Genomic DNA, 26382 nt, shown 5'->3' with positions numbered 1-26382 from the left:
CAGAAAATCTTCCTAATCATTGACTTCTTGTTAAATTATAAACTTACATCATTAGCTTTGTGCTAATATTTGTCTGGTATTTTGTTATTTGTAACTTAGCATTAATATTGTTGTTTCAGGGGTGATGCAAACATTAAGAAGTTAGAATATCAACATAAAGATCAGTTATCTGCTATACGGAAGGATACTGTACGCATGCTTCGTGGCATCATGCATTTCCGTTACCACATGTTGAAATGTTTGGAGAAAGAAAACCTCCTTGACCAGGCTCAGGCACTGCATGACTTAGGAGATATTGTGAAAGATAAGGTAGGTATTTACAGATGTAACACAGTAGATTATAACATGAAGTATTTGCTGCTTGAGCTACAGCTCACTGGTTTCAACACTTTTTGATCAGGTCTGTAGCTCTTTACAAGACACCACTGTTTTCCGTTGAAGAAAACTTTGGAATCAAAACTTTAAACTATTGTTGCAATTAAGTCAAAATATACTAAATTGGAAAGTGTACATGTTACTAATATCTGAGGTATTTTGTGAGACTAATAAATTTGCTGTCAGTGAATCACCATGGGGAATTGCGGTTTGCAGTCTAGTTTATTATTGAAGGGTAAAGGCATAATTACAGGACAATGCATAGTTGCAAAATTAAGACAAAGGACAGTGTATGGTTGTAAGTTAAAAACATTATTACAGGACAATGCATAGTTGCAAAATTAAGACAAAGGACAGTGTATGGTTGTAAGTTAAAAACATTATTACAGGACAATGCATAGTTGCAAAATTAAGACAAAGGACAGTGTATGGTTGTAAGTTAAAAACATTATTACAGGAAAATATACAGCTGCAAGTAAGACTTTATTACAGGAGAGTATATAGTTACAAGTTAAAGACCTTATTACAGGACAGTGTATAGTTACAAGTTATAGACATTATTACAGGAGAGTATATAGTTACAAGTTAAAGACCTTATTACAGGAGAGTATAATTATAGTTGCAAGCTAAAGACCTTATTACAGGACAGTGTATAGTTACAAGTTAAAGACCTTATTACAGGACAGTGTATAGTTGCAAGCTAAAGACTTTATTACAGGACAGTGTATAGTTACAAGTTAAAGACCTTATTACAGGACAGAGTATAACTACAAGTTAAAGACTTTATTACAGGACAGTGTATAGTTGCAAGCTAAAGATTTATTACGGAAGTTATGTTGCAAGCTAAAGACCTTTTTACAGGAGAGTATATAGTACAAGTAATACTTTACGAGTATAGTTACAAGCTAAAGACCTTTTTACAGGAGAGTATATAGTTACAAGTTAAATACCTTATTACAGGAGAGTATATAGTTACAAGTTAAAGACCGTATTTCAGGAGAGTATATATTTGCAAGCTAAAGACCTTATTACAGGAGAGTATATAGTTACAAGTTAAAGACCTTATTACAGGAGAGTGTATAGTTACAAGTTAAAGACCTTATTACAGGACAGTGTATAGTTGCAAGTTAAAGACCTTATTACAGGGGAGTATATAGTTACAAGTTAAAGACCTATTACAGGACAGTTATAGTTACAAGTTAAAGACCTTATTACAGGGGGATTAGTACAGTAAGACGTATTTAGGAAGTTGTAGCAAGTTAAAGACCTTATTACAGACAGTGTATAGTTACAAGTTAAAGACCTTATTACAGGAGAGTATATAGTTACAAGTTAAAGACCTTATTACAGGGGAGTATATAGTTACAAGTTAAAGACCGTATTTCAGGAGAGTATATAGTTGCAAGTTAAAGACCTTATTACAGGACAGTGTATAGTTGCAAGCTAAAGACCTTATTACAGGACAGTGTATAGTTGCAAGCTAAAGACCTTATTACAGGACAGTGTATTGTTGCAAGCTAAAGACCTTATTACAGGACAGTGTATAGTTGCAAGTTAAAGACCTTATTACAGGACAGTGTATAGTTGCAAGCTAAAGACTTTATTACAGGACAGTGTATAGTTGCAAGCTAAAGACCTTATTACAGGACAGTGTATTGTTGCAAGCTAAAGACCTTATTACAGGACAGTGTATAGTTGCAAGCTAAAGACCTTATTACAGGACAGTGTATTGTTGCAAGCTAAAGACCTTATTACAGGACAGTGTATAGTTACAAGTTAAAGACCTTATTACAGGACAGTGTATAGTTGCAAGCTAAAGTAACTACAAGTTAAAGACTTTATTACAGGACAGTGTATAATTACAAGTTAAAGACTTTATTACAGGACAGTGTATAGTTGCAAGCTAAAGACCTTATTACAGGAGAGTATATAGTTACAAGTTAAAGACATTATTACAGGAGAGTATATAGTTACAAGTTAAAGACCGTATTTCAGGAGAGTATATAGTTGCAAGTTAAAGACCTTATTACAGGACAGTGTATAGTTACAAGTTAAAGACCTTATTACAGGAGAGTGTATAGTTGCAAGTTAAAGACCTCATTACAGGACAGTGTATAGTTACAAGTTAAAGACCTTATTACAGGACAGTGTATAGTTACAAGTTAAAGACCTTATTACAGGACAGTATATAGTTACAAGCTAAAGACCTTATTACAGGACAAAATGTATAGTTACAAGTTAAAGACCTTATTACAGGAGAGTATATAGTTACAAGATAAGACCTTATTACAGGAGAGTATATAGTTACAAGATAAGACCTTATTACAGGAGAGTATATAGTTACAAGATAAGACCTTATTACAGGACAGGTAATTAATAAGATATATTACAGAACAGTGTAAGTTGCAAGCTAAAGACTTATTACAGGAAGTTATAGTTACAAGTTAAAGACTTTATTACAGGAAGTGTATAGTTGACAAGTTAAAGACCTTATTACAGGACAGTGTATAATACAAGTTCAAGCTTTATACAGGACATGTATAGTGAGCTAAAATTATACGAGAGTATATAGTTACAAGTTAAAGACCTTTTTTACAGGAGAGTATATAGTTACAAGTTAAAGACTGTATTACAGGAGAGTATATAGTTACAAGATAAGACCTTATTACAGGACAGTGTATAATTACAATTTAAAGACTTATACAGAACAGTTATAGTTGCAGCTAAAGACCTATTACAGAGGTATATAGTTACAATTAAGACTTTTTACAGGAGAGTATATAGTTACAAATTAAAGACCTAATTACAGGAGAGTATATAGTTACAAGATAAGACCTTATTACAGGACAGTGTATAATTACAAGTTAAAGACTTTATTACAGAACAGTGTATAGTTGCAAGCTAAAGACCTTATTACAGGAGAGTATATAGTTACAAGTTAAAGACTTTATTACAGGAAAGTGTATAGTTGCAAGCTAAAGACCTTATTACAGGACAGTGTATAATTACAAGTTAAAGACTTTATTACAGGACAGTGTATAGTTGCAAGCTAAAGACCTTATTACAGGAGAGTATATAGTTACAAGTTAAAGACTTTTTTACAGGAGAGTATATAGTTACAAGTTAAAGACTGTATTACAGGAGAGTATATAGTTACAAGATAAGACCTTATTACAGGACAGTGTATAATTACAAGTTAAAGACTTTATTACAGGACAGTGTATAGTTGCAAGCTAAAGACCTTATTACAGGAGAGTATATAGTTACAAGTTAAAGACTTTATTACAGGACAGTGCATAGACATTATTACAGGACAGTGTATAGGTGCAAGATGAAAACAGAAAACATTATGACAGGACAGTCTGTATCTGGTGATCGGATCAAGGTGTAGGTCATTGGTTTAGAGGTATAAAAAAAAAAGATCTTAACTCAGTAAATTGTTTTAGTTAAATAACTTCAGTAATGAAACAAACTGTCATCCATTCTGAAAAAAAAATCACTTTTTAGGTAGACAATGCTTTTGTAAGTGATTACCATTTCGCTGAATTTGCATGCTTTTATTTCGTCAATGTGTTCAGTCGCAAAAGATTTATCTCACAAGAACTTTGTTCAGGGTGAGGTATAAGTATAGGTGGATGGTCTGGCATCCATCAACCTGTGTCAACAGTTTTAGTAAAATATTTTCTTCTCTGTAACTACAGGTCAGAATTGTCCCAGACTTAGTCAGAAACATCCTGGCATGATTCTCTTTCAAGTTTGTTTGAATTGGTCAACTTGGCCCCTTTTGGGGCTGCCAGAGCTAGTAATGGAAAAATCTTTGATAAACTTTTTCTCATGAATTGCTCGATGGGTCTTCCAGGTTCCCAACTAGGGGTGCTTGGCCCCTTTTGGCTGCTGCTAAGGCTAAAAATACACCAAAATGACTTCTCATAAACCACTTGATAGATCTTTGTCACACTTGGTCTGTAGCTTTATTAACCAGGTTTTCAACGAAAACCTGAGTTATTAGATTGGGGTAGATGTTGGTCGGTCGGGCGGGCAGGCGGCAGCGGCGGCGGTGGCGGCGGTGTCGGCGTCAAACTGGTGTTTCCGGTCAATAACTTTTGTTTCAGTAAAGATATTTGAATAAAACTTGGTACGTATGTAGCTTATGTCAAGACAAAGGCTGGGATTGATTTTGGGGTTTCTGGGGTCAAGGTCAAGGTCACTGTTACTTAGAATAGAAAAAGGGTTTCCGGTCAATAACTTTTGTTTCGGTAAAGATATTTGAATAAAACTTGGTATGTATGTAGCTTATATCAAGACAAAGGCTGGGATTGATTTTGGGGTTTCTGGGGTCAAGGTCAAGGTCACTGTTACTTAAAATAGAAAAAGGGTTTCCGGTCAATAACTTAACTTAGGAGTGAGCTATCATGATGAAACTTGGTGTATAGAAAACTTATATAAAGTTGTAGCTTGGGATTGATTTTGGGGTTTCTGGGATCAAGGTCAAGGTCATTGTTACTAAAAATAGGGTTAGGTTAGGGTTAGGGTTAGCATATCTTCTACATGCATGGAGGGATTTTGATGAAAGTTGGCACAATTGTTCACCATCATGAGACGGAGTGTCATGCGCAAGAACCAGGTCCCTAGGTCTAAGGTCAAGGTCACACTTAGAGGTCAAAAGATACAAGTATGAAAACTTTGTCCGGAGCATATCTTCTTCACGCAAAGAGGGATTTTGATGTAACTTGGCACAATTATACACCATCATGAGACGAAGTGTCTTGCGCAGTTCCCTTCTTTAGAATTACTTCCCTTTGTTGTTACTATAAATAGCTTATATTGTAACTTTTTCATTACTAGATGTAGGGAAAAATCGAGACCACTTTTCTGTAGTACAACATACATGTTACATCCAATTTTGAGGTGTATTTTGACCAATCTCTACCTGGTAAGGATTTCTGTGTGGACTTACAATTTTTTTTTTTTTTTGTATTTTTTTTTTTAAGATTAACTTCCCTTAGTTGTTACTATAAATAACTTATATTGTAACTTTTTTATAATTGACCGTAGGGAAAAACCAAGACCACTTTTCTGTGGTACAACATAGTTGTTACTTTCTAATTTTAGGTGTATTTTAAGGTATCTCTACCTGGTAAGGAGTTTTTTTGTGGACTTAGAAAAACAAAAGAATTACAATGATTACTAAACAACCACAAAATTAAAATTACATCTGCAAATACAGGTGCTAGAGTAAAGAAATTTGCTGTGACGGGCGTATATTGTGACATTCTGGCACTCTTGTTTATTCTTATGAAAAGTGTTGAAAACCTGGTTTCGTGGCATTGCCCCGTTTCTTGTTATAAGTTCCTCCTTAAATTTTTTTCAAGGGGTGCTTGACTGCTCTGTATATTTTCTCAAAAGCTTTGCCACTGTCTAATTTGATAAAATTCCACTTATGGCTCTTGGAGCTAGAATTAGCAAACAAAACTTTAAAAGCTCATTGACCACTGGATGAATCTTTACAAAACCTGTCAGAAGCAAAGTATCTAGGTCAGGCAAGCGACATAAGGCATCATGACCCTATTGTATTTTTGAATATGTTGTTAGTTTATAATGAATTCCTACTTTGCAGTTGAAAGATTGCCTTGATTCGTAGGTAAAGTAAATTTATATACCTGTAGTTTCTTGTATGTAACATTATGTTTGTTTTCTAATTTGGTTCTTCCCTTTTTATATCCTACATTGTGAGTACTGTATGTTTATATTTACTTAAGACAGGTAGATTTATGATATCAGAGAATTTAAGTACATAAAATTTGTTTTATGAAATATAAAGGGAGAAGATCTAAGTTTTTTTCAGCAATTCATACATTTTGTACCAGTAAAAACAGGCACAGAAATGTTAGCCACCCCAGCCCCTTCTTAATAATGACAACTATTTCTTATGATTTACCTAATGATACCTTTAGAATAGTTACTCATTATGCCTCCCACTGCACATTTGTGTGGGAGACATATTGATTTACTCCTGTCTGTCTGTGTGTGTGTGTGTCTGTCTGTCACAGATCTTGTCTTCCCTCTAAGTCGATCATTTCTCATCCGATCTTCACCAGACTGGAACAAAATGTGTTTGCCAATCAGTCCTCGGCAAAGTTTGATAACTAGCCAAATTGGCCAAGGCACTTTTGAATTATGGCCCTTGAATTACTGATCGGAACCACTCACCCAAACCACTTTGAATCACTATAGGAACCACTCACCCAAACCATTTTGAGTCACTAAATGATTAGGCAATTGTGGGAGACATGCGCTTTTCTAAAAAGCATCTCTAGTTTTATATTGATTTTCATGAAATTTTGCCAGAATATTTGCTTCTGTTAAATCTAGGGTGTGTTTAATACTGTGTCATCTGGGATAAACAAAACAAAGTCAGATGGTCAAGTAATAGAAGCTTTGTTAACACTTTAGAGGCCACATTTTCTACCCAATATCCATGAAACCTAGTCAGGATGTTTTTTTTTTTGTTTTTTTTTTTTAATGAAATATAGTTTGTCTAAAACTGGATCATCTGGATGAAATCTAGGACCTTGGTTCATATCATACAACAAACCTTTTGAAAGCTTTAGAGGCCACATGTTTTGCCAGATCAACATGTCAGATTGTTTCTGCTGATAAAATCTTTATCAGCTTTGAAACTAGGTCATCTGGGGTCAGAAATAAGGTCACTAGGATGAATCATAGAACAAGAGGGTCGTTGACCCTAAAGCGCTCACCTGTGTACAAGGCTTTAAGTGTGTTTGAATAAGTACAGAGTTAGGTTTCTTCTATGTTAGCCTATATTATATACATGTCACACACATTTTTGAACCTAGGGCAATAATTTGAACAATTATGGTAGACATTACAAAGCCAAATATCAAGGCTCTAGCTATTATTGATTCAGAGAAGAAGATTTTCAAAGTTTCTAATATAAAAGCCTATAGTAAGTACATGTCAGACACTGGGGCCTGTATTTTTGAGTCGGCTAAAGGCTGAAAGCCTTTTGACGAGTCCTTGCTGTTCAGCAATTCTCTAAATGGACCGAATAACACGTGAAGGGATGTAGTTCCATTAGATTTCTCAAACTTCAAACAGTTCACTGCATGAATGAAGTTAAGTTGTGTCAATTCCCTTTGCTATGACCAATATACGATGTAATCTGTCATATTTATGACTTGTAATTGTGCAATACTCGAATGTAACTCATTAAGCATAAATGTGCATTTTAAGAATTGCGCAGGCTTACAAAGCTTGGGTTACATCCAGCGAAAGACAAAAAATAGTTCCACAGGGCTCCAGATAAGATGCGTATTAGCGTAAATTACGTATAGAAATAATGCAAATATGCATGTCTAATAATTTCTAAGCATATAAAAACTTATATAAAATTACAGAAACGCACACAATGCTTTTTTAAAAACAAAATCTGAATCGTCTGGATGCGTTAGGTAACATAGCCGATCAGCCTTAATTCTCCCACATTGAACGTAAACACGCATCGTATGATTTCTATAAACTTTGTGTGGGTTGAATTTTGCAGTCAGTAAACGGATAAATTATCGGAAGAAGAAGCTCTTACTGGTTTGTTTAGTTACTACTGATATTAAAAATGATTTTAATTCTTATTTTTCGAGAAATAAACAAATCGGCGAAACATTAAATTGTATTTTCTTGTAGTTTTTGAAATCAAAGTAGATCGTCTATGTTTGGCTGCTTTCACGAAACGAAACAACTTTTTTATGAAAAGATTTAAATAAGAGGTAATTTAACCGTAAACTTCAATGTCAGATACTGCCAATTGCTGCTAAATGTCTTCGTGTCATCACAATTTGTAAAATATATTGTTGAAAACTGGAGAAAAGTGTAATCGTATCCGGATATAATATTTTGGGTAAATATCGAGCTGTGTTATGAAATTTTAAGAAAAAAACTAAAAACAAACTGAAACTGCTGGACTATACTGTCAGTACATCAATCATTAGCCGACTCAGGCCCTTCAGGCCTTTGATTTTTAGTCCCCTACTGGTTGAAAACCAGTTTCGGGGACTATAGGAATGCGCTTTTCCGCCCATCCGTCTTTCCTTCCGTCCGTCTGCAATTTCGTGTCCGGTCCATAACTCTGTCATCCATGAAGGGAGTTTAATATTACTTGGCGCAAATGTTCCCCATGATGAGACGACATGTCATGCGCAAAACCCGGACCCCTAGCTTAATGGTCAAGGTCACAGTTGGAGGTCAAAGGTCAACAGGGCCTTTTTCCTGTCCGGTCCATAACTCTGCCATCCATGAAGGGATTTTAATATTACTTGGCACAAATGTACCTCATAATAGGATGATGTGCCATATACAACTTTCAGACCCCTAGCTCAAAGGTCAAGGTCACACTTGGCAGTCAAATGTTAGCATGGCATGAATAGGGTCTGGTTCGTGTCATGCGCTAAACCCGGACCCCTAGCTCAAAGGTCAAGGTCACAGTTGGAGGTCAAAGGTCAATAGGGTTTTTTTCCTGTCCGGTCCAGAACTCTGTCATCCATCAAGGGATTTAAATATTACTTGGCATAAATATTCCCCATGATGAAACGATGTGTCATGCGCAACACCCAGAACCCTGGCTTAAAGGTCAAGGTCACACTTGGAGATCAAAGGTCAATGAGACATTTTTCCTGTCCAGTGTATAACTTTGTCATGCAAAACAGGATTTGAATATTACTTGGCACAAATGTTCACCACTATGAGATGGAGTGTCATGCGCAAGAACCTGGTCCCTAGGTTGAAGGTCAAGGTCACACATAGAGGCCAAAGGTCAGATACAAGAATGACTTTGTCTGGAACACTTCTTCTTCATGCATGGAGGGATTTTGATGTAACTTGGCATAAAATTAATGTTCACTACCATGAGATGGATTGTTGTGCACAAGAACCAGGTCCCTAGGTGTAGGGTCAAGGTCACACTTAGAGGTCAAATGCCAAATTCAAGAATGACTTTGTCCGGAGCATTTCTTCTTTATGCATGGAGGGATTTTGATGTAACTTGGCACAAATGTTCACCACCATGAGGCACTCTTGTTTTTAGAATTATGTTCCTTTGTTATTACTATAAATAGCTTATATTGTATTTATTACAGGCTGTAGGGAAAAATTGAGACCAGTTTTCTGTGGTACAACATGCATGTTACATCCAATTTTTAGGTGTATTTTGACCTATCTCTACCTGGTAAAGAATTTTGTGTGGACTTATATAATTTTTTTTTTTTTTTTTTTTTTACTATAAATAACTTATATGATACCTTTTTGATAATTGGCAAAAAAAATGCTACATGAAAACAGCTATAGGTTTTTATATATACAAATTTTAATCCAAGTGTTTTGTTATAACATATTGTATAATATAATATGATATTGTTTATACATTATTGACAGATATCAGTTCATTATGTTATACTGCAGTAGAGAAAATTAGGTGCCTTCCATTAGGGGACTTTGTATTGCATGTTAATACTTCATTCACTTGTTTTACCTTAGGGCAATAATTTGGACAAGTATGATAAACATAAAGGGAAAAGTGACCACTCCCCCTGGCAGACATGTTTGAATGAATAATTTGAACAATCTTGGTAGAGGGTCACACAAGAACCATTTGTGTAAAATTATTTTAAAATCGGGCTAGCAGTTTCACACAAGATTTTTAAAGTTTCCACTATATACATATAGGGAAAAGTGACCACGCCCTCTGGCGGCCATGTTTTTTGACAAATCAAAATAATTTTAACAATCTTGGTAGAGGGTCACAAAAACATCAAGAAATCTGAGCAAAACATTAAATAGCTCAAAAACTTGGGAAAACACCATCAGAAACTTCTGAATTACTGTAGAAAAAAAGATTTTTAGTTGACCTATCTTACCTATACATACTACTATAAAAAAAATTTATATTGAATGACCCTTGTAAACAAATGTATACATAACAAATTTCTAAATTGTATTAATTTAAAGAAAGATTTTAAGTAAGTATTTAAAAGAAATTTTCTAGCATTTCTAATTGAGTAAGGGATTTTTACAGTCATTGGAAAAAAATGAATTAAAAAAAAAAATAGTTTTAAGTTTTTAGGTCAAAGATACTGTAGGTCAAAATCTGTTTTAGAATGAAGACTACAGTGTGTATTGTCACAAATTTGAATTGTGTCACATTATTAGAAGGTGCAAGCAAAAATGTTCTTGTCAGAAACAGCAGGCCAAATTTTAAAACAATTTTACACAAATGTTTCTTGGATATTTACCAGTGATATCAGGGTTTTACTGTCTACTGTAATTGTTCAAATTATTGCCCTAGATTATTGCCCTAGGTTCATATATGGCCATGCCCATGTATGTGACATATATATGATAATAATTATATGCTAATATAAAAGAAACTTTGAATATCTTCTCTGAATCCACAATAGCTAGAGCCCTGATATTTATACATGTATAAACTTAACTGTGTACTTGTACCATTATATCATACAAACACACTTGGCGCCTTTTACACAGGTGAGTGCTGTAGGGTCAGTGACCCTCTTGTAACTGTACCTCTGAATTGCATGATTGGATGCAGTCAGATATGTATGAACATGATCCTTTCTTAAACAGAACCTGTTGGCATGATGCAAAGTTTAAAAACCTGGTTTTCGAGGAATTTCCATGTCTTCTTGTTTGCTATGATAGCAACAAATGAATATTATGTACAAAATTGTGGTTCAGTTAAGCGATGTTTTGCTAAAAATGCCTGTAGAATTTGCATTATACCTTACTAAGTCTTGTTCTTTCAATTTTAAGAAGATATTTTCCAGGATAATTCTTTGTTTATATACAGGTCAGACTATGAAGCCTGATATTTAATATCCTGTTCCAATAACAGAATAAGAAAAAGAACAAGCAGTAAATCAGTCTATTTGTGCAAATCAATTGTGCGATTAGCAGCTGTGGTAGAATAGATAAATAGTTTAAGAGTGCACCTTTTCGCATGTTAATCCCAACTGAAATTTTTATTAGTATTAACACCTATCATGTTTTTACATGATACAGTTTGAATGCAGCATCATTTGGAGTTAGATTTATTGCTTACTTTATTTAATTTCATGTTTGTACAAATTAATATGCTAGTTTTTAGCTCACCTGTCACATAGTGACAAGGTGAGCTTTTGTGATTGCGCGGCATCAGTGCGTAAACTTTTGCTTGTGACCACTCTAGAGGTCACATTTTTCATGGGATCTTTATGAATGTTGGTGAGAATGTTCATCTTGATGATATCTAGGTCAAGTTTGAAACTGGGTCACATGCGGTCAAAAACTAGGTCAGTAGGTCAAATAATAGAAACTCCTTGTGACCTCTCTAGAGGCCATATTTTTCAGTGGATTTTCATGAAAATTAGTCAGAATGTTCACCTTGATGATATCTAGGTAAAGTTTGAAACTGGGTCAACTGCAGTCAAAAACTAGGTCAGTAGGTCAAATAATAGAAAATCCTTGTGACCTCTCTAGAGGTCATATTTTTCATGGGATCTGCATAAAAATTTGTCAGAATTTTTATCTTGATGATATCTAGGTCAAGTTTGAACCTGGGTCACGTCCGGTCCAAAATTAGGTCAGTATGTCAAATAATAGAAAAACGTTGTGACCTCTGTAGAGGCCGTATTTTTCATGGGATCTGCATGAAAATTAGTCAGAATGTTCATCTTGATGATATCTAGGTAAAGTTTGAATCTGGGTCAACTGCGGTCAAAAACTAGGTCAGTAGGTCAAATAATAGAAAATCCTTGTGACCTCTCTAGAGGTCATATTTTTCATGGGATCTGCATGAAAATTGGTCAGAATGTTCATCTTGATGATATCTAGGTCAAGTTTGAAACTGGGTCACGTCCGATCCAAAACTAGGTCAGTAGGTCAAATAATAGAAAAACCTTGTGACCTCTGTAGAGGCCATATTTTTCACGGGATCTGCATGAAAATTGGTCAGAATGTTCATCTTGATGATATCTAGGTCAAGTTCGAAACTGGGTCAACTGGACAACTGTGATCAAAAACATAAACAATGGATCTTCGTGAAAATTGGTCAGAATGTTAATCTTGATGATATCTAAGTCAAGTTTGAAACTGGGTCACGTGCGGTCCAAAACTAGGTCATTAGGTCAAATAATAGAAAAACCTTGTGACCTCTGTAGAGGTCATATTTTTCATGGGATCTGCATGAAAATTGGTCAGAATGTTCATCTTGATGATATCCAGATGTAGTTCGAAACTGGGTTACGTGCGATCAAAACTAGGTCAGTAGGTCAGATAATAGAAAAACCTTGTGACCTCTGTAGAGGCCATATTTTTCATGGGATCTGCATGAAAGTTGGTCTGAATGTTCATCTTGATGATATCTAGGTCAAGTTTGAATCTGGGTCAACTGCGGTCAAAAACTAGAGGCCAGATTTTTCAATGGATTTTCATGAAAATTGGTGAGAATGTTCACCTTGATGATATCTAGGTCAAGGTCAGAACTAGGTCACATGAGCTCTAAAACTAGGTCACTATGTCAAATAATAGAAAAAACCATGTCATACTCAGTTCATGTGGGGACAGGTGAGCGATTCAGGACCATCATGGTCCTCTTGTTGTTATTAGTTTGCAGTTTTCTTTCATTATCAGACTGATACATTATGGCCACTAACATGCATCATAGCATTTGAAGTTATGCACCTGGGTTTTTTCTTGGGATTTACCCTTCACCCTCCAGCATTTTAAGTATGTCTCTGTTGTTACTGAATGATTTTGACAAATTTCACATCATAACTCACATCATAATGATACAAGGTCCATAACTCTTGTACCAATGTTTCTTGGATACTCTTTTTGCTTAAAGTTTCAGGGAAGAGTTTTGATGCACTTATATTCAGTCTGTGTTATTACTTGTAAGAATAGTTTCAAACTTTAAATAGTTATTCAGCATGATTTATTTTTAATATTAACAGTTAATATTTGCAAAGTTTTGATATTGTTAAATGTTTGTATAATAGACTTTTTAATCTTGTAATGTTTTACTGTTTAGTGGTTTAAATGAAGAAGAATGAGTATAATTAATGTTTTGCTAATGTCATTTAGTCAGTCAGTCTGTCAGTTGGTGGACAATTTGGTTACCTGTCAGTAACTAGAAAATGTTTAAACTACAGTGGTCAGACTTCATGAAAGGCTTGCCTTTGGACCCAAAATGACCCAAATTGTTTTGGTTGTCAATAAGTCATGGTCACAGTTACTTGAAGGTTGAAAACAGTTTCCAAACTATATATCACTGCAGGATGTGTTGTTTATGAAAAGCCCCTGTTGTTTTGGGGGCTAGTAGGTAGAAAGTAGAGCTCACATCTCACATTGACCTTGGGATTAAAAATGATTTCAGATCAAAAGCTGGAGACAGTTGTGCTGTAAAACTCTATAACTTTAATGTCTGTGATCAGATCTGGTCAAAGGTCAAGGTCAAAGTGACCTAAAAACTTATACTTCAAATTACCTGTGACAGGCCAGAATGTGGGTGGTATATGTGGCAGGTCAGAATGAGGGTGGTATATGTGACAGGCCAGAATTTGTGTGGTATATGTAACAGGCCAGAATGAGGGTGGTATATGTGACAGGCCAGAATGAGGGTGGTATATGTGACAGGCCAGAATGAGGGTGGTATATGTGGTTTGAAATTCTCAGGCAGCTCATTTGTTGTTGTTTTTTTATTTAGTTATCACCAGATCCAAAGGAAGTGCTGGTAACTATCGTTGGTACAGTAGTAGATTGTAAGTATGTTTCTAACTAACAATTGTTGGTTAAGTAGTGAAATTGTATGTTTTCCATTTTCTATCATTATGCCCACCTTTGAAGAAGCAGGGGTATATTATGTTGCAACTGTCTGCTGCATTGGTCAGTAGTGTGAACAGTGTCTGCCCAATAACTGGACCCCTATAACTGGCTCTGCTATTTACATTTGGACCTCAGAGCATAATATATAGACAGACCTTATATATGAGAAGTGATCTATACTCTTCAAAGTTGCACCAAACTACATTTTGGCAAAGAAATAATATTTTCTCAAATTTAGACCCAAAATGCACCAGAGGCCACCATTTCATACCTATATTTCAAAATTTTCCAGGGAGAGAGCCCCCTAAACCCCCTAAAACGACAGGGATACCCACTCCCATACATCAAATTGTAGACCAAAAAATGACTTAGAGTCCAGCATTTCATACCTGTATTTCAAAATTTTCCAAGAGGAGAGACCCCCCCTCACGCCACTCACCCCACCCCACCCCCCTCCCCCACCACCAAAAAAAAACCAGGTCTGAAAGAAAACTATATCCCCCGCCATTATAGATAGTGAAAGGGTTTATGGTATTGGGTGGAACCTTTAAACAGTCGAGTTGTGACCTTGAATTTAAGCTGACAGGGGTGAATTTTGAATTCTGCACATTGTCTTGATAAGGGAAATATTACAGCCAAGTAATATTAAAATCCTTCAAGGGGTTTAGGAGATACAGAGCAGACATAAAATGGAAGGCTCAAACCTTTACCTTGAGTTGTGACCTTGACCTTGAGCCAACATGGCTGACTCATGAGTTCTGCATATCGTCTTGATTAGGTGATTAATTGACCCAAGTTTCATGAAAATCCTTCAAAGGGTTTAGGAGATACAGAGCTGACACAAAATAGAAGGCTCAAACATTTGACCTGGAGTTGTGACCATGACCTTAAGCCAACATGGCTGACTCCTGAGTTCTGCACATCATCTTGATGAGGTGATCATTTGACCCAAATTTCTTGAAAATCCTTCGAGGGGCTTGGGGGATAGAGCGGACACAAAATGGAAGGCTCATACATTTGACCCAGAGTTGTGACCTTGACCGTGAGCCAACATGGCTGACTCATAACTTCTTCACATTGTCTTGATGACGTAATCATTTGACCCAAGATTCATGATTATCCTTCAAGTGGTTTAGGAGATATAGAGCGGGATCAAACCTTTGACCTTGAGTTGTGACCTTGACCTTCTGCACATTGTCTTGATGAGGTAATCATTTGACCCAAGATTCATGAAAATCCTTCAAGGGGTTTAGGAGATACAGAGCGGACACAAAATTGAAGGCTCAAACCTTTGACCTCGAGTTGTGACCTTGACCTTGAGCCGACATGGCTGACCCATGAGTTCTGCACATCGTCTTGATGAGGTGATCATTTGACCCAAGTTCCATGAAAATCCTTCAAGGGGTTTTATCTCACAGACTATCATTTGTACAGTAATAGATTGTGAGTATTTATCTCATTATCATTGGTACAGTAGTAGATGGTACATATCTCACTTACTATAGTTGGTAAAGTAGTAGACTGTGAGTATGTTTCTTACCCTACTTCACCATACAATCATTTAAAAAATTTGAAAATAATACAGAAAGTGTAAAATATTTGCAGTGTTTTTAAAAGGTTCTGTCAGATTTGTTACCAATATTTAATCTAAATAAAGATAATCTTTTTATTTCGTTTGAATAACAAATTATATTGGTCAGACATAGTTCATGTGCCAGTTGATAATGTAGTTGTTATGTTAGAGGTGTGGCATAGAGAAAACAACTATCTGTCAAAGTTAGATTTTACAAAAAAAAATACAAATCAAGACATCCTATGGAAATTATACTTGTGATTCAGTTCTGTTAGCCAGATTGTCCAATAGAGATAAGAGAGTGTTGCATCTCAATTTTAAATAGCATATTTATAATATTATATTTTCAGTCATGACATCATAAATATATGTTGAGTTTTGTGTTTCAGATTTACACAAGATGGAAGGTATTTTAGGTAATTCATTCCTCGCTATGAGGCTATTGATGAAGTATCAGATAGACAAACAAGTGGAAGCAGAAGTCCAGCAGAGGATGGCTGAAAAAGAAATACAAGTAAGTTCTATGATAAACTACACTAACAAATGTAAGTAAAAGTACAGCAGAGAATAGCTGTGGAAGAAAAACAAGTAAGTTCTATGATAAACTACACCAACAAGTAGAAGTGGAGGTACCATAGAGAATGGCTGTAAAAGAAATACAAGTAAGTTCATAATTAACTACACTAACAAGTTGAAATAAAAGTACAACAGAGGATGGCTGTGAAAGAAATACAAGTAAGTTCTATGGTAAACTACACTAACAAGTTGAAGTAAAGTACAACAGAGGATGGCTGTGAAAGAAAAATAAGTAAGTTCTATGGTAAACTACAGTAACACGTGGAAGTACAATGGAGAATGGCTGTGAAAGAAATACAAGTAAGTTCTGTAATAAACTACACTAACAACTGGAAGTACAACAGAGGATGGCTGTGAAAGAGATTCAAGTAAGCTCTGTAATAAACTACACAAACAAGTGGAAGTGGAAGCACAACAGGATGGCTGTGAAAGAGATACAAGTAAGTTCATGATATACTACACTAACAAGTTGAAGTAAAAGTATAACAGAGGATGGCTGTGAAAGAGATACAAGTAAGTTCATGATAAGCTACACTAACAAGTGGAAGTGGAAGCACAACAGGATGGCTGTGAAAGAGATACAAGTAAGTTCTATAATAGATTAAACTAACAAGCAGAAGTGGAAGTACAACAGAGGATGGCTGTGAAAGAGATACAAGTAAGTTCATGATAAACTACACTAACAAGTGGAAGTTGAAGTACAATGGAGGATGGCTGTGAAAGAGATACAAGCATGTTCTGTAATAAACTACACTTACAAGTGGAAGTGGAAGTACAACAGAGAATGGCTGTGAAAGAGATACAAGTAAGTTCATGATAAACTACACTAACAAGTGGAAGTGGAAGCACAACAGGATGGCTGTGAAAGAGATACAAGTACGTTCTATAATAGACTAAACTAACAAGCAGAAGTGGAAGTACAACAGAGGATGGCTGTGAAAGAGATACAAGTAAGTTCATGATAAACTACACTAACAAGTGGAAGTGGAAGTACAATGGAGGATGGCTGTGAAAGAGATACAAGAATGTTTATACACTACACTTACAAGTGGAAGTGTAAGTACAACAGAGGATGGCTGTGAAAGAGATACAAGAATGTTCTGTTATAAACTACACTTACAAGTGGAAGTGTAAGAACAACAGAGGACAGCTGTGAAAGAGATACAAGAATGTTCTGTAATAAGCTGCACTAACAAGTGGAAGTGGGAAGTACAACAGAGGACAGCTGTGAAAGAGATACAAGTAAGTTCATGATAAACTACACTAACAAGTGGAAGTGTAAGTACAACAGAGGATGGCTGTGAAAAGATACAAGAATGTTCTGTAATAAGCTGCACTAACAAGTGGAAGTGGAAGTACAACAGAGGACGGCTGTGAAAGAGATACAAGAATGTTCTGTAATAAACTACACTAACAAGTCGAAGTGGTTGACAACAGAGGATGGCTGTGAAAAGATACAAGAATGTTCTGTAATAAACTACACTAACAAGTCGAAGTGGATGTACAACAGAGGATGGCTGTGAAAAGATACAAGAATGTTCTGTAATAAGCTGCACTAACAAGTCGAAGTGGAAGTACAACAGAGAACGGCTGTGAAAGAGATACAAGTAAGTTCATGATAAACTACACTAACAAGTGGAAGTGTAAGTACAACAGAGGATGGCTGTGAAAAGATACAAGAATGTTCTGTAATAAGCTGCACTAACAAGTGGAAGTGGGAAGTACAACAGAGGATGGCTGTGAAAGAGGTACAAGTAAGTTCATGATAAACTACACTAACAAGTGGAAGTGGGAAGTACAACAGAGGACAGCTGTGAAAGAGATACAAGTAAGTTCATGATAAACTACACTAACAAGTCGAAGTGGATGTACAACAGAGGATGGCTGTGAAAAGATACAAGAATGTTCTGTAATAAGCTGCACTAACAAGTGGAAATGGAAGTACAACATAGGATGGCTGTGAAAGAGATGCAAGTAAGTTCATAATAAACTACACTAACAAGTGGAAGTGGAAGTACAACAGAGGACAGCTGTGAAAGAAATACAAGAATGTTCTGTAATAAGCTGCACTAACAAGTGGAAGTGGAAGCAACAGGATGTCTGTGAAAGAAATACAAGTAAGTTCATGACAAACTACACTAACAAGTGGAAGTGGAAGTACAACAGAGGACAGCTGTGAAAGAAATACAAGAATGTTCTGTAATATGCTGCACTAACAAGTGGAAGTGGAAGCAACATAGGATGGCTGTGAAAGAGATACAAGTAAGTTCATGATAAACTACACTAACAAGTCGAAGTGGATGTACAACAGAGGATGGCTGTGAAAGAGATACAAGAATGTTCTGTAATAAGCTGCACTAACAAGTGGAAATGGAAGTACAACATAGGATGGCTGTGAAAGAGATACAAGTAAGTTCATAATAAACTACACTAACAAGTGGAATTGGAAGTACAATAGAGGACGGCTGTGAAAGAGGTACAAGAATGTTCTGTAATATGTAATAAGCTACACTAACAAGTGGAAGTAAAAGTACAACAGAGAATAGCTGTGAGAGAAATACAAGTAAGTTCTGTAATTTACTACATAACAACTACATCAAAGATTTTAGAATTACCACAAATAAAATACAAGTTCTGTAATAAACAATACAGAATCTTAGTCTTGATTTTCACAGGACTGAAAATGTCACTTGTTTGATTTTCATACTTTTTTTCACAAGCTGCCTAACATTAAGCCTTTATGAGACAAGCATTGGTTTTGACAGAAGGTGATTTTGTTGCATACATTTCAGAGTCTTTACCCAACTTCAGCTACCTTAGTAACCTCATTCTGTTTGATAAAAGATTTATTTACGAGAAAATCTTTATTATTGTTTTCAGAAGAAGGCTAGGGAAATGAAAGGCCCAAAGAAGAATGTCAACAGTCTTGCAAAATCTCTAAAGAAAGCCAAGAACAAGTTGAAAAAAGCTAAACAGAATACTGCCAACTTTTCCTCAGTAAGAAGATTTATCCCCTGCCTATATAGTTTTGGCATTGTCGGTCCGTACGGAGCCATATCTAGAAAGTGGTTTGGAATATTTAAATAAAACTTCATAATTATACTTGTTCACCACTATAGGGAAATGCAGCATGTCAAGTTTCAGTCAGATTGCCCAATTAACCCTTTACCACACAGAACAGAAGCCAAAGTAACCTCTTTTACATAACACTGATAAGTGATAATCAATAATCAATAATCGGTATATGGCTGATAAAGGTGACTGTCTTATCTGAACAGAGGTGTTAGCATTATTTTGTGATTACACACACTTATGTTAAAAATGTCATTATTTTAATATTTTCTGTAAGTTTGACATTATTTTTGTCAATATAAAGTTTGTAGCAATTTAAATTCTCTTTCCGATGATACAAAATTTATTGTAGTTTCTCTTTGAGTTTCGAAGATATAAAGTGTTAAAGTACGGGAATATATATTTTTAGGCATAAAATTCTGTTTTGGATTACTTTCACATTGAAATTCATATACAATTTCATTTTGATGTTTGAAAGTTTGATTTATAGTTAATAGACTTATCTTCCGAATCGGAATCGGTAAGTATTTATATAAAAAAACAACCATCAAACTGAATAACACTACAAAAATAACGGATCATAAAATTTCTGAAAGTGCAAAAAGATCGCCGAGATCCAGACTCGTAACCGACTACAGTATTCTTGTGCTAAAAATTAAAATTTTAAGATAAATTACGTAATATTTTGATGATCAAACGTCGGTACATCACGGGTGACTTCCGCAGCAATTAACTCTTGGGGTGTCATAAAATATTTGAAAGCCGCGGTCCTTCTGTTTTGATTAACACTTCCCGTTATGTAAGGCCATAAATTCCAAGCCATCGTATACACAAATTGTTGTTTAGGGGAAATTCGCATGTATCACGCGTGACCTTCATGACCTAACACATTTAAAAATACTTTGATGTTAAATGGTTGTTATTTTTAGAACGAGGAAAGCCCGCGAACCGGCCAGTTGCAAGCAGTTTTCTCAGTAATTTTCCATGACATAGCGTCGTGCACATGTAGGAAAAAACCCCGGTGTCTTTCTTTGCAAAGTACTCGATAAATTTAAATAGTAACCACATGATCTTGTACGTAAATAATGATGACGAAATCCCATATTTTGAGTTAGTAAACATCCGGACTTTGTTTCTTTAGGAAAAGAACGAAAATAAAGCGATTGATTATGAGACACGGGATAAAACGATTCTGTTCAAATGGCCGTTAATCGGTATAATACGTTTCTATCGGGGAACCGATAGACTTGGGTCAATACGTTTCTGTTCGGTAATCGATAGATACGGTGATAAACGTATCCATGTGGGAAAGGGTTAACACCAGAGTTATGGCCCTTAGTAGTTTCTAGTGTTAACTATATAGTGTACTATAGATATAGCAATTTCTGCTTCATAACTTACGATATATTTGACCTAGAACTATGAAACTTAAATTGAATTTATTCCACCATAATGTGGTGGTGCACACACAGTTTTGTCAGGATCTCTTTAGTAACTTTTAGAGTTATTGCCCTTTAATTGTTTAAAAAATCCACATATTTGTACATAAACTAACTAATTGGTAGAATTTAATCAAACTTCTTTCATTTTTTTCCATGAACATTTATTATCAACATGATTGTGAAGTTGTGTACCCAAACCCAATCACCCCCACCTCCCTGGTCACACCCCTTCCCCACCCCCACCACCCCTTAATTTTTTATTTTTTATTGGTTCATTTTTCTTTTTTTTTGGTTCATTTTTTTTTTTTTTTTTTTTTTTAAACTTAAACTTTCCATGAATATATATCAACATGCAAAATTGTAACCCCCTCCAACCTAGCTCCCCCATCCAGTCACCCCCACCACCCCGATCATGCACCCCCACTCCCAACATTTTGTTTAGCTCACTTGTCACGAAGTGACAAGGTGAGCTATTTTGACCGCTTGATGTCCGTCGTGCGTAGTGAGTCATCCGTCAACAATTTCTAAAAAAATCTTCTTCTTGAAAACCACTGGGCAGAATTACACCAAACTTCACAGGAATGATCCTTGGGTGGCCCCCTTTCAAAATTATTCAAAGAATTGAATTCCATGCAGAACTCTGGTTGCCATGGCAACTGAAAGGAAAAACTTTAAAAATCTTCTTGTCCAAAACCACAGGGCCTAGGGCTTTGATATATGGTGTGTAGCATCATCTAGTGGTCTTCTACCAAAAATTTTCAAATTATCCCCCTAGGGTCAAATATGGCCCCGCCCCGGGGGTCACATGGTTTATATAGACTTATATAGGGAAAACTTTGAAAATCTTCTTGTACAAAACCACATGGCCTAGAGCTTTGATATTTGGTATGTAGCATCATCTAGTGGTCCTCTACCAAGATTGTTCAAATTATCCCCCTAGGGTCAAATATGGCCCCGCCCCGGGAGTCACATGGTTTATATAGACTTATATAGGGAAAACTTTGAAAATCTTCTTTTACAAAACCACATGGCCTAGGGCTTTGATATTTGGTCTGTAGCATCATCTAGTGGTCCTCTACCAAGATTATTCAAATTATCCCCCTAGGATCAAATATGGCCCCGCCCCGGGGGTCCCAAGTTTTACATAGACTTATAGAGGAAAAAAAGTTTAAAAATCTTCTTGTCTGAAACCACAACACTTAGACCTTTGATATTTGGTTTGTAGCATTATCTTTTGGTCTTCAACCAAAATTGTTCAAATTGTACCCCTTGGGTGAAAATAGGCCCTGCCCTGGGGGTCCAAAGTTTTATATAGACTTATGTAGGAAAAAGCTTTAAAAATCTTCTTGTCTGAAACCATACGACCTAGGCTTTTGATATTTGGTATGATGCATTGTCTAGTAGTCCTCTACCAAAATTGTTCAAATTATGCCCCTGGGGTTAAAAGAGGCCCCGCCCTGGGGTCACTTAGTTATTATGTGAGTTATGTAGGAAAAATACTTAAAAAATCATCTGATCCTATTTCCAAGACTGTTTAATTATAACTGCCTGATGACCCCCAAGTAATATGATGTCACTTGACTGTGACCTTGACCTACTGACCTACTTTCTTGTTTTTTAAGATACAGCCTTGAAATTTTGATGACATACACAGTTTTGCACACAAATCGTAAACTGAATTTCGTTGACCATGAATGTGACCTACTGACTTTCTCAGTATTTTATCATCAGTTTGACATTTGAAACATGTAGCTCATATTACTCAGGTGAGCGATCCAGGGTCATTATGACCCTCTTGTTTCATTTTTTATTTCCTGTCTGTATTTATTTTCAACATGTGAAGATTTGTACCCTCACCCAGTTCTCCCTCCCCACCCCCACCCCAATAAAAAAATTGTTTTCAATTCTTGAAACCTTCCATGAATATTCAACAACATGTGAAGTTGTGACAAGGTGAGCTTTTGTGATTGCCCTTCGTCCGTCCGTCCGTTCACAATTTCTTGTGAACATGATAGATACCACATTTTGCAATTGATTTTAATCAAACTTGCACATAACTTGTATTGGCATAATATCTTGGTTGTTTTGAAAACTGGCCAGATCCCATCATGGGTTCCAGAGTTATGGCCACTTAAAGGGCCAAAATTTTCTATTTTGGCTTGTGAACATGATAGAGACCGCATTTTGCAATCAGTTTTAATCAAACTTGCACACAACTTGTATTGGGATAATATCTCGGTCCTTTTGAAAACTGGCCATATCCCTTCATGGGTTCTGAGTTATGGCCCCTTAAAGGGTCAAAATTTGCTATTTTGGCTTTTGCAGCCATGAAGAGGCTTCATTTATGGTTTGATTTAATACAAACTTGCAAAATATCTTTAACAACAGATCTTGGATTCCTTGACGAATCTGTCAGATTGAATCATAGGTACTGGAGTTACTGCCCCTAAGTGACCCCTGAAAGAGCCAAAATTTGTCAATTTTTTATCTCATGAACATGATATAAGTGATATTTTTACATTTGATTTTAATGACACTTGCACACCATTTAAGTCACATTAAGATCTTGGTCCCTTTCGAAAAACCAACTAGATTCCATCATGGGTTCTAAAGTTACTGCTCCTGAAAGGGGCAAAATAACTATTTTGGCCCTTTCAGCCATATAAAGGTTTCATTTATGCTTTGATTTGATACAGACCTGCAAAGAATGTTTGTCTTGCTGATCTCTAGACCAAGTTCAAAACTGGGTCATGTTGGGTCAAAAACTAGATCACCCGGTCAAATCAAAAGAAAAGCTTGTTAACACCCTAGAGGTCACATTTATGACCCTATCTTCATGAAACTTTGTCAGACTGTTTTTCTTGATTATTCCTATTTTAAGTTTAGACTGGGTCATATGGGATCAAAAACCAGGTCACCTGGTCAAATTCAAGGAAAAGCTTGTTAACACTCTGGGGCCATATTAATGACCCTATCTTCATAAAACTTGATCAGAATGTTTATCTTGATGATTCCTAGGGCAAGTTCTAAACTGGGGCATGTAGGGTCAAAAACTAGCTATAGGTCATCTGCTCAAATCAAAGAAAAAGCTTGTGAACACTCAGAGGCTATATTTATGATCCTATCTTCATGAAACTTGGTAAGAATGTTTATCTTGATGATTCCTAGGCCAAGTTGAAACTTGGTCATGTGGGGTCAAAAACTAGGTCACCACTCAAATCAAAGGAAAAGCTTGTTAACAATGTAGAGGCCACATTTATGACTATCTTCATGAAGCTTGGTCATATAATGTTTATCTTGATGATTCCAAAGCCAAGTTTAACAGGTGAGCAATATAGCATCATTATGACCCTCTTGTGTACAATGTTCTGGCCCATTTTTAGCTCACGGTGACAAGGTGAGCCATTGTGACAGCTTCATGTCCGTCGTGCGTCGTCCATCCTGCGTCGTCTGTCATCCGTCAACAATTTCTAAAAAAATCTTCTTCTTGAAAACCACTGGGCAGAATTACACCAAACATCACAGGAATGATCCTTGGGTGGCCCCCTTTCAAAATTTTTCAAAGAATTGAATTCCATGCAGAACTCTGGTTGCCATGGCAACCAAAAGGAAAAATTTTAAAAATCTTCTCGTCCAAAACCACAGGGCCTAGGGCTTTGATATCTGGTGTGTAGCATCATCTAATGGTCCTCTACCAAAATTTTTCAAATTATCCCCCTAGGGTCAAATATGGCCCCGCCCCGGGGGTCACATGGTTTATATAGACTTATATAGGGAAAACTTTGAAAATCTTCTTGAACAAAACCACATGGCCTAGGGCTTTGATATTTGGTTTGTAGCATCATCTAATGGTCCTCTACCAAGATTGTTCAAATTATCCCCCTAGGGTCAAATATGGCCCTGCCCCAGGGGTCACATGGTTTATATAGACTTATATAGGGAAAACTTTGAAAGTCTTCTTGTACAAAACCACATGGCCTAGGGCTTTAATATTTGGTATGTAGCATCATCTAGTGGTCCTCTACCAAGATTGTTCAAATTATCCCCCTAGGATCAAATATGGCCCCGCCCTGGGGGTCCCAAGTTTTACATAGACTTATAGAGGAAAAAAAGTTCAAAAATCTTCTTGTCTGAAACCACAACACTTAGACCTTTGATATTTGGTTTGTAGCATTGTCTTATGGTCCTCAACCAAAATTGTTCAAATTGTACCTCTTGGGTGAAAAGAGGCCCTGCCCTGGGGGTCCCAAGTTTTATATAGACTTATATAGGAAAAAGCTTTAAAAATCTTCTTGTCTGAAACCATACGACCTAGGCTTTTGATATTTGGTATGATGCATTGTCTAGTAGTTCTCTACCAAATTGTTCAAATCATGCCCCTGGGGTTAAAAGAGGCCCTGCCCTGGGGTCACTTAGTTATTATGTGAGTTATGTAGGAAAAATACTTAAAAAACCATCTGATCCTATTTCCAAGACTGTTTAATTATAATTACCTGATGTCCCCAAGTAATATGATGTCACTTGACTTGACCTACTGACCTACTTTCTTGTTTTTTAAGATACAGCCTTGAAATTTTGATGACATACACTGTTTTGCACACAAATCGTAAAACTGAATTTCATTGACCATGAATGTGACCTACTGACTTTCTTAATATTTTATCATCAGTTTGACATTTGAAACATGTAGCTCATATTACTCAGGTGAGCGATCCAGGGTCATCATGACCCTTTTGTTAACATAGCCATTTGTTTGTGTAAACTGTTCTCTTATTCATCATCATAAGAGGAGAAAGTTCAGTGACCCAGTATTGTTGCCCCTTGTTTGTGTCTGTGTTTTCATTGTTTAAATGTTTTAAGTGACAAACAAGTTGGGTGTCCTCTGACAGCTCGTTTTGATAGTAGAATAGTGTAATAACATGATGATGTTGACATTGGTGCAAGTGGAAGATGTTGGTCATATTGACTTTGTAATGGGTACAAAAAAAAAATTTTTATGTGATGGCAGAAAAAGGTAACATGCGACTAGTTTGATAAATTCATTATGAGGAGACCCTCATGTGAGATTTTCTAGACATTGTCACCATGTCCTGATTGGATGGTGTGGGTTTTGCTCAGTTTACTTTACTTACTGTCCACTATAGTAGTCATTCCTGTTACATCACAGACATGATCTGCTTTAATCATTTTGCAATATATTATTAACATAAAATAAAAATTTGTACATGCTCAATTCAATTCTTAGTGATATTTTGCTCTCTTTTCTTTAACAAATTAGGACAGGAAATACTTGGATCTTCTGTCAAGATACAATGGTATGATGAAACTGTACACAAATATGCAGAAAGAAATGGAAGTGCTGTAAGTATTTGTTGACATACAGTCAAACCTGTGAACAAAGACCACTCTTCGGAACAAGCAAAAGTGGTCTTTGTTCACAGGTGGTTTTTATTT

At 36.0% G+C, this 26382-nt stretch overlaps 1 protein-coding gene across 2 annotated transcripts in view; it reads left to right on the top strand.

The window, feature by feature from the left end:
• Nucleotides 1-26382, top strand: part of LOC128550706 (restin homolog) — a 252571-nt gene that overhangs the window by 193667 nt on the left and 32522 nt on the right. For both annotated transcript variants that reach the window (XM_053530279.1, XM_053530280.1), the window contains exons 19-23: nucleotides 120-309; nucleotides 14147-14201; nucleotides 16228-16352; nucleotides 19295-19411; nucleotides 26207-26289. In XM_053530279.1, coding sequence (XP_053386254.1) covers nucleotides 120-309; nucleotides 14147-14201; nucleotides 16228-16352; nucleotides 19295-19411; nucleotides 26207-26289 — 570 coding nt within the window. The remainder of the gene's footprint in view (nucleotides 1-119; nucleotides 310-14146; nucleotides 14202-16227; nucleotides 16353-19294; nucleotides 19412-26206; nucleotides 26290-26382) is intronic.

This window comes from Mercenaria mercenaria, chromosome 18, assembly GCF_021730395.1.
Source record: "Mercenaria mercenaria strain notata chromosome 18, MADL_Memer_1, whole genome shotgun sequence".
NCBI lineage: Eukaryota > Metazoa > Mollusca > Bivalvia > Venerida > Veneridae > Mercenaria > Mercenaria mercenaria.
The sequence above is the reverse complement of the archived record's forward strand: the minus strand, read 5'-3'. Positions and strand labels throughout refer to the sequence as shown.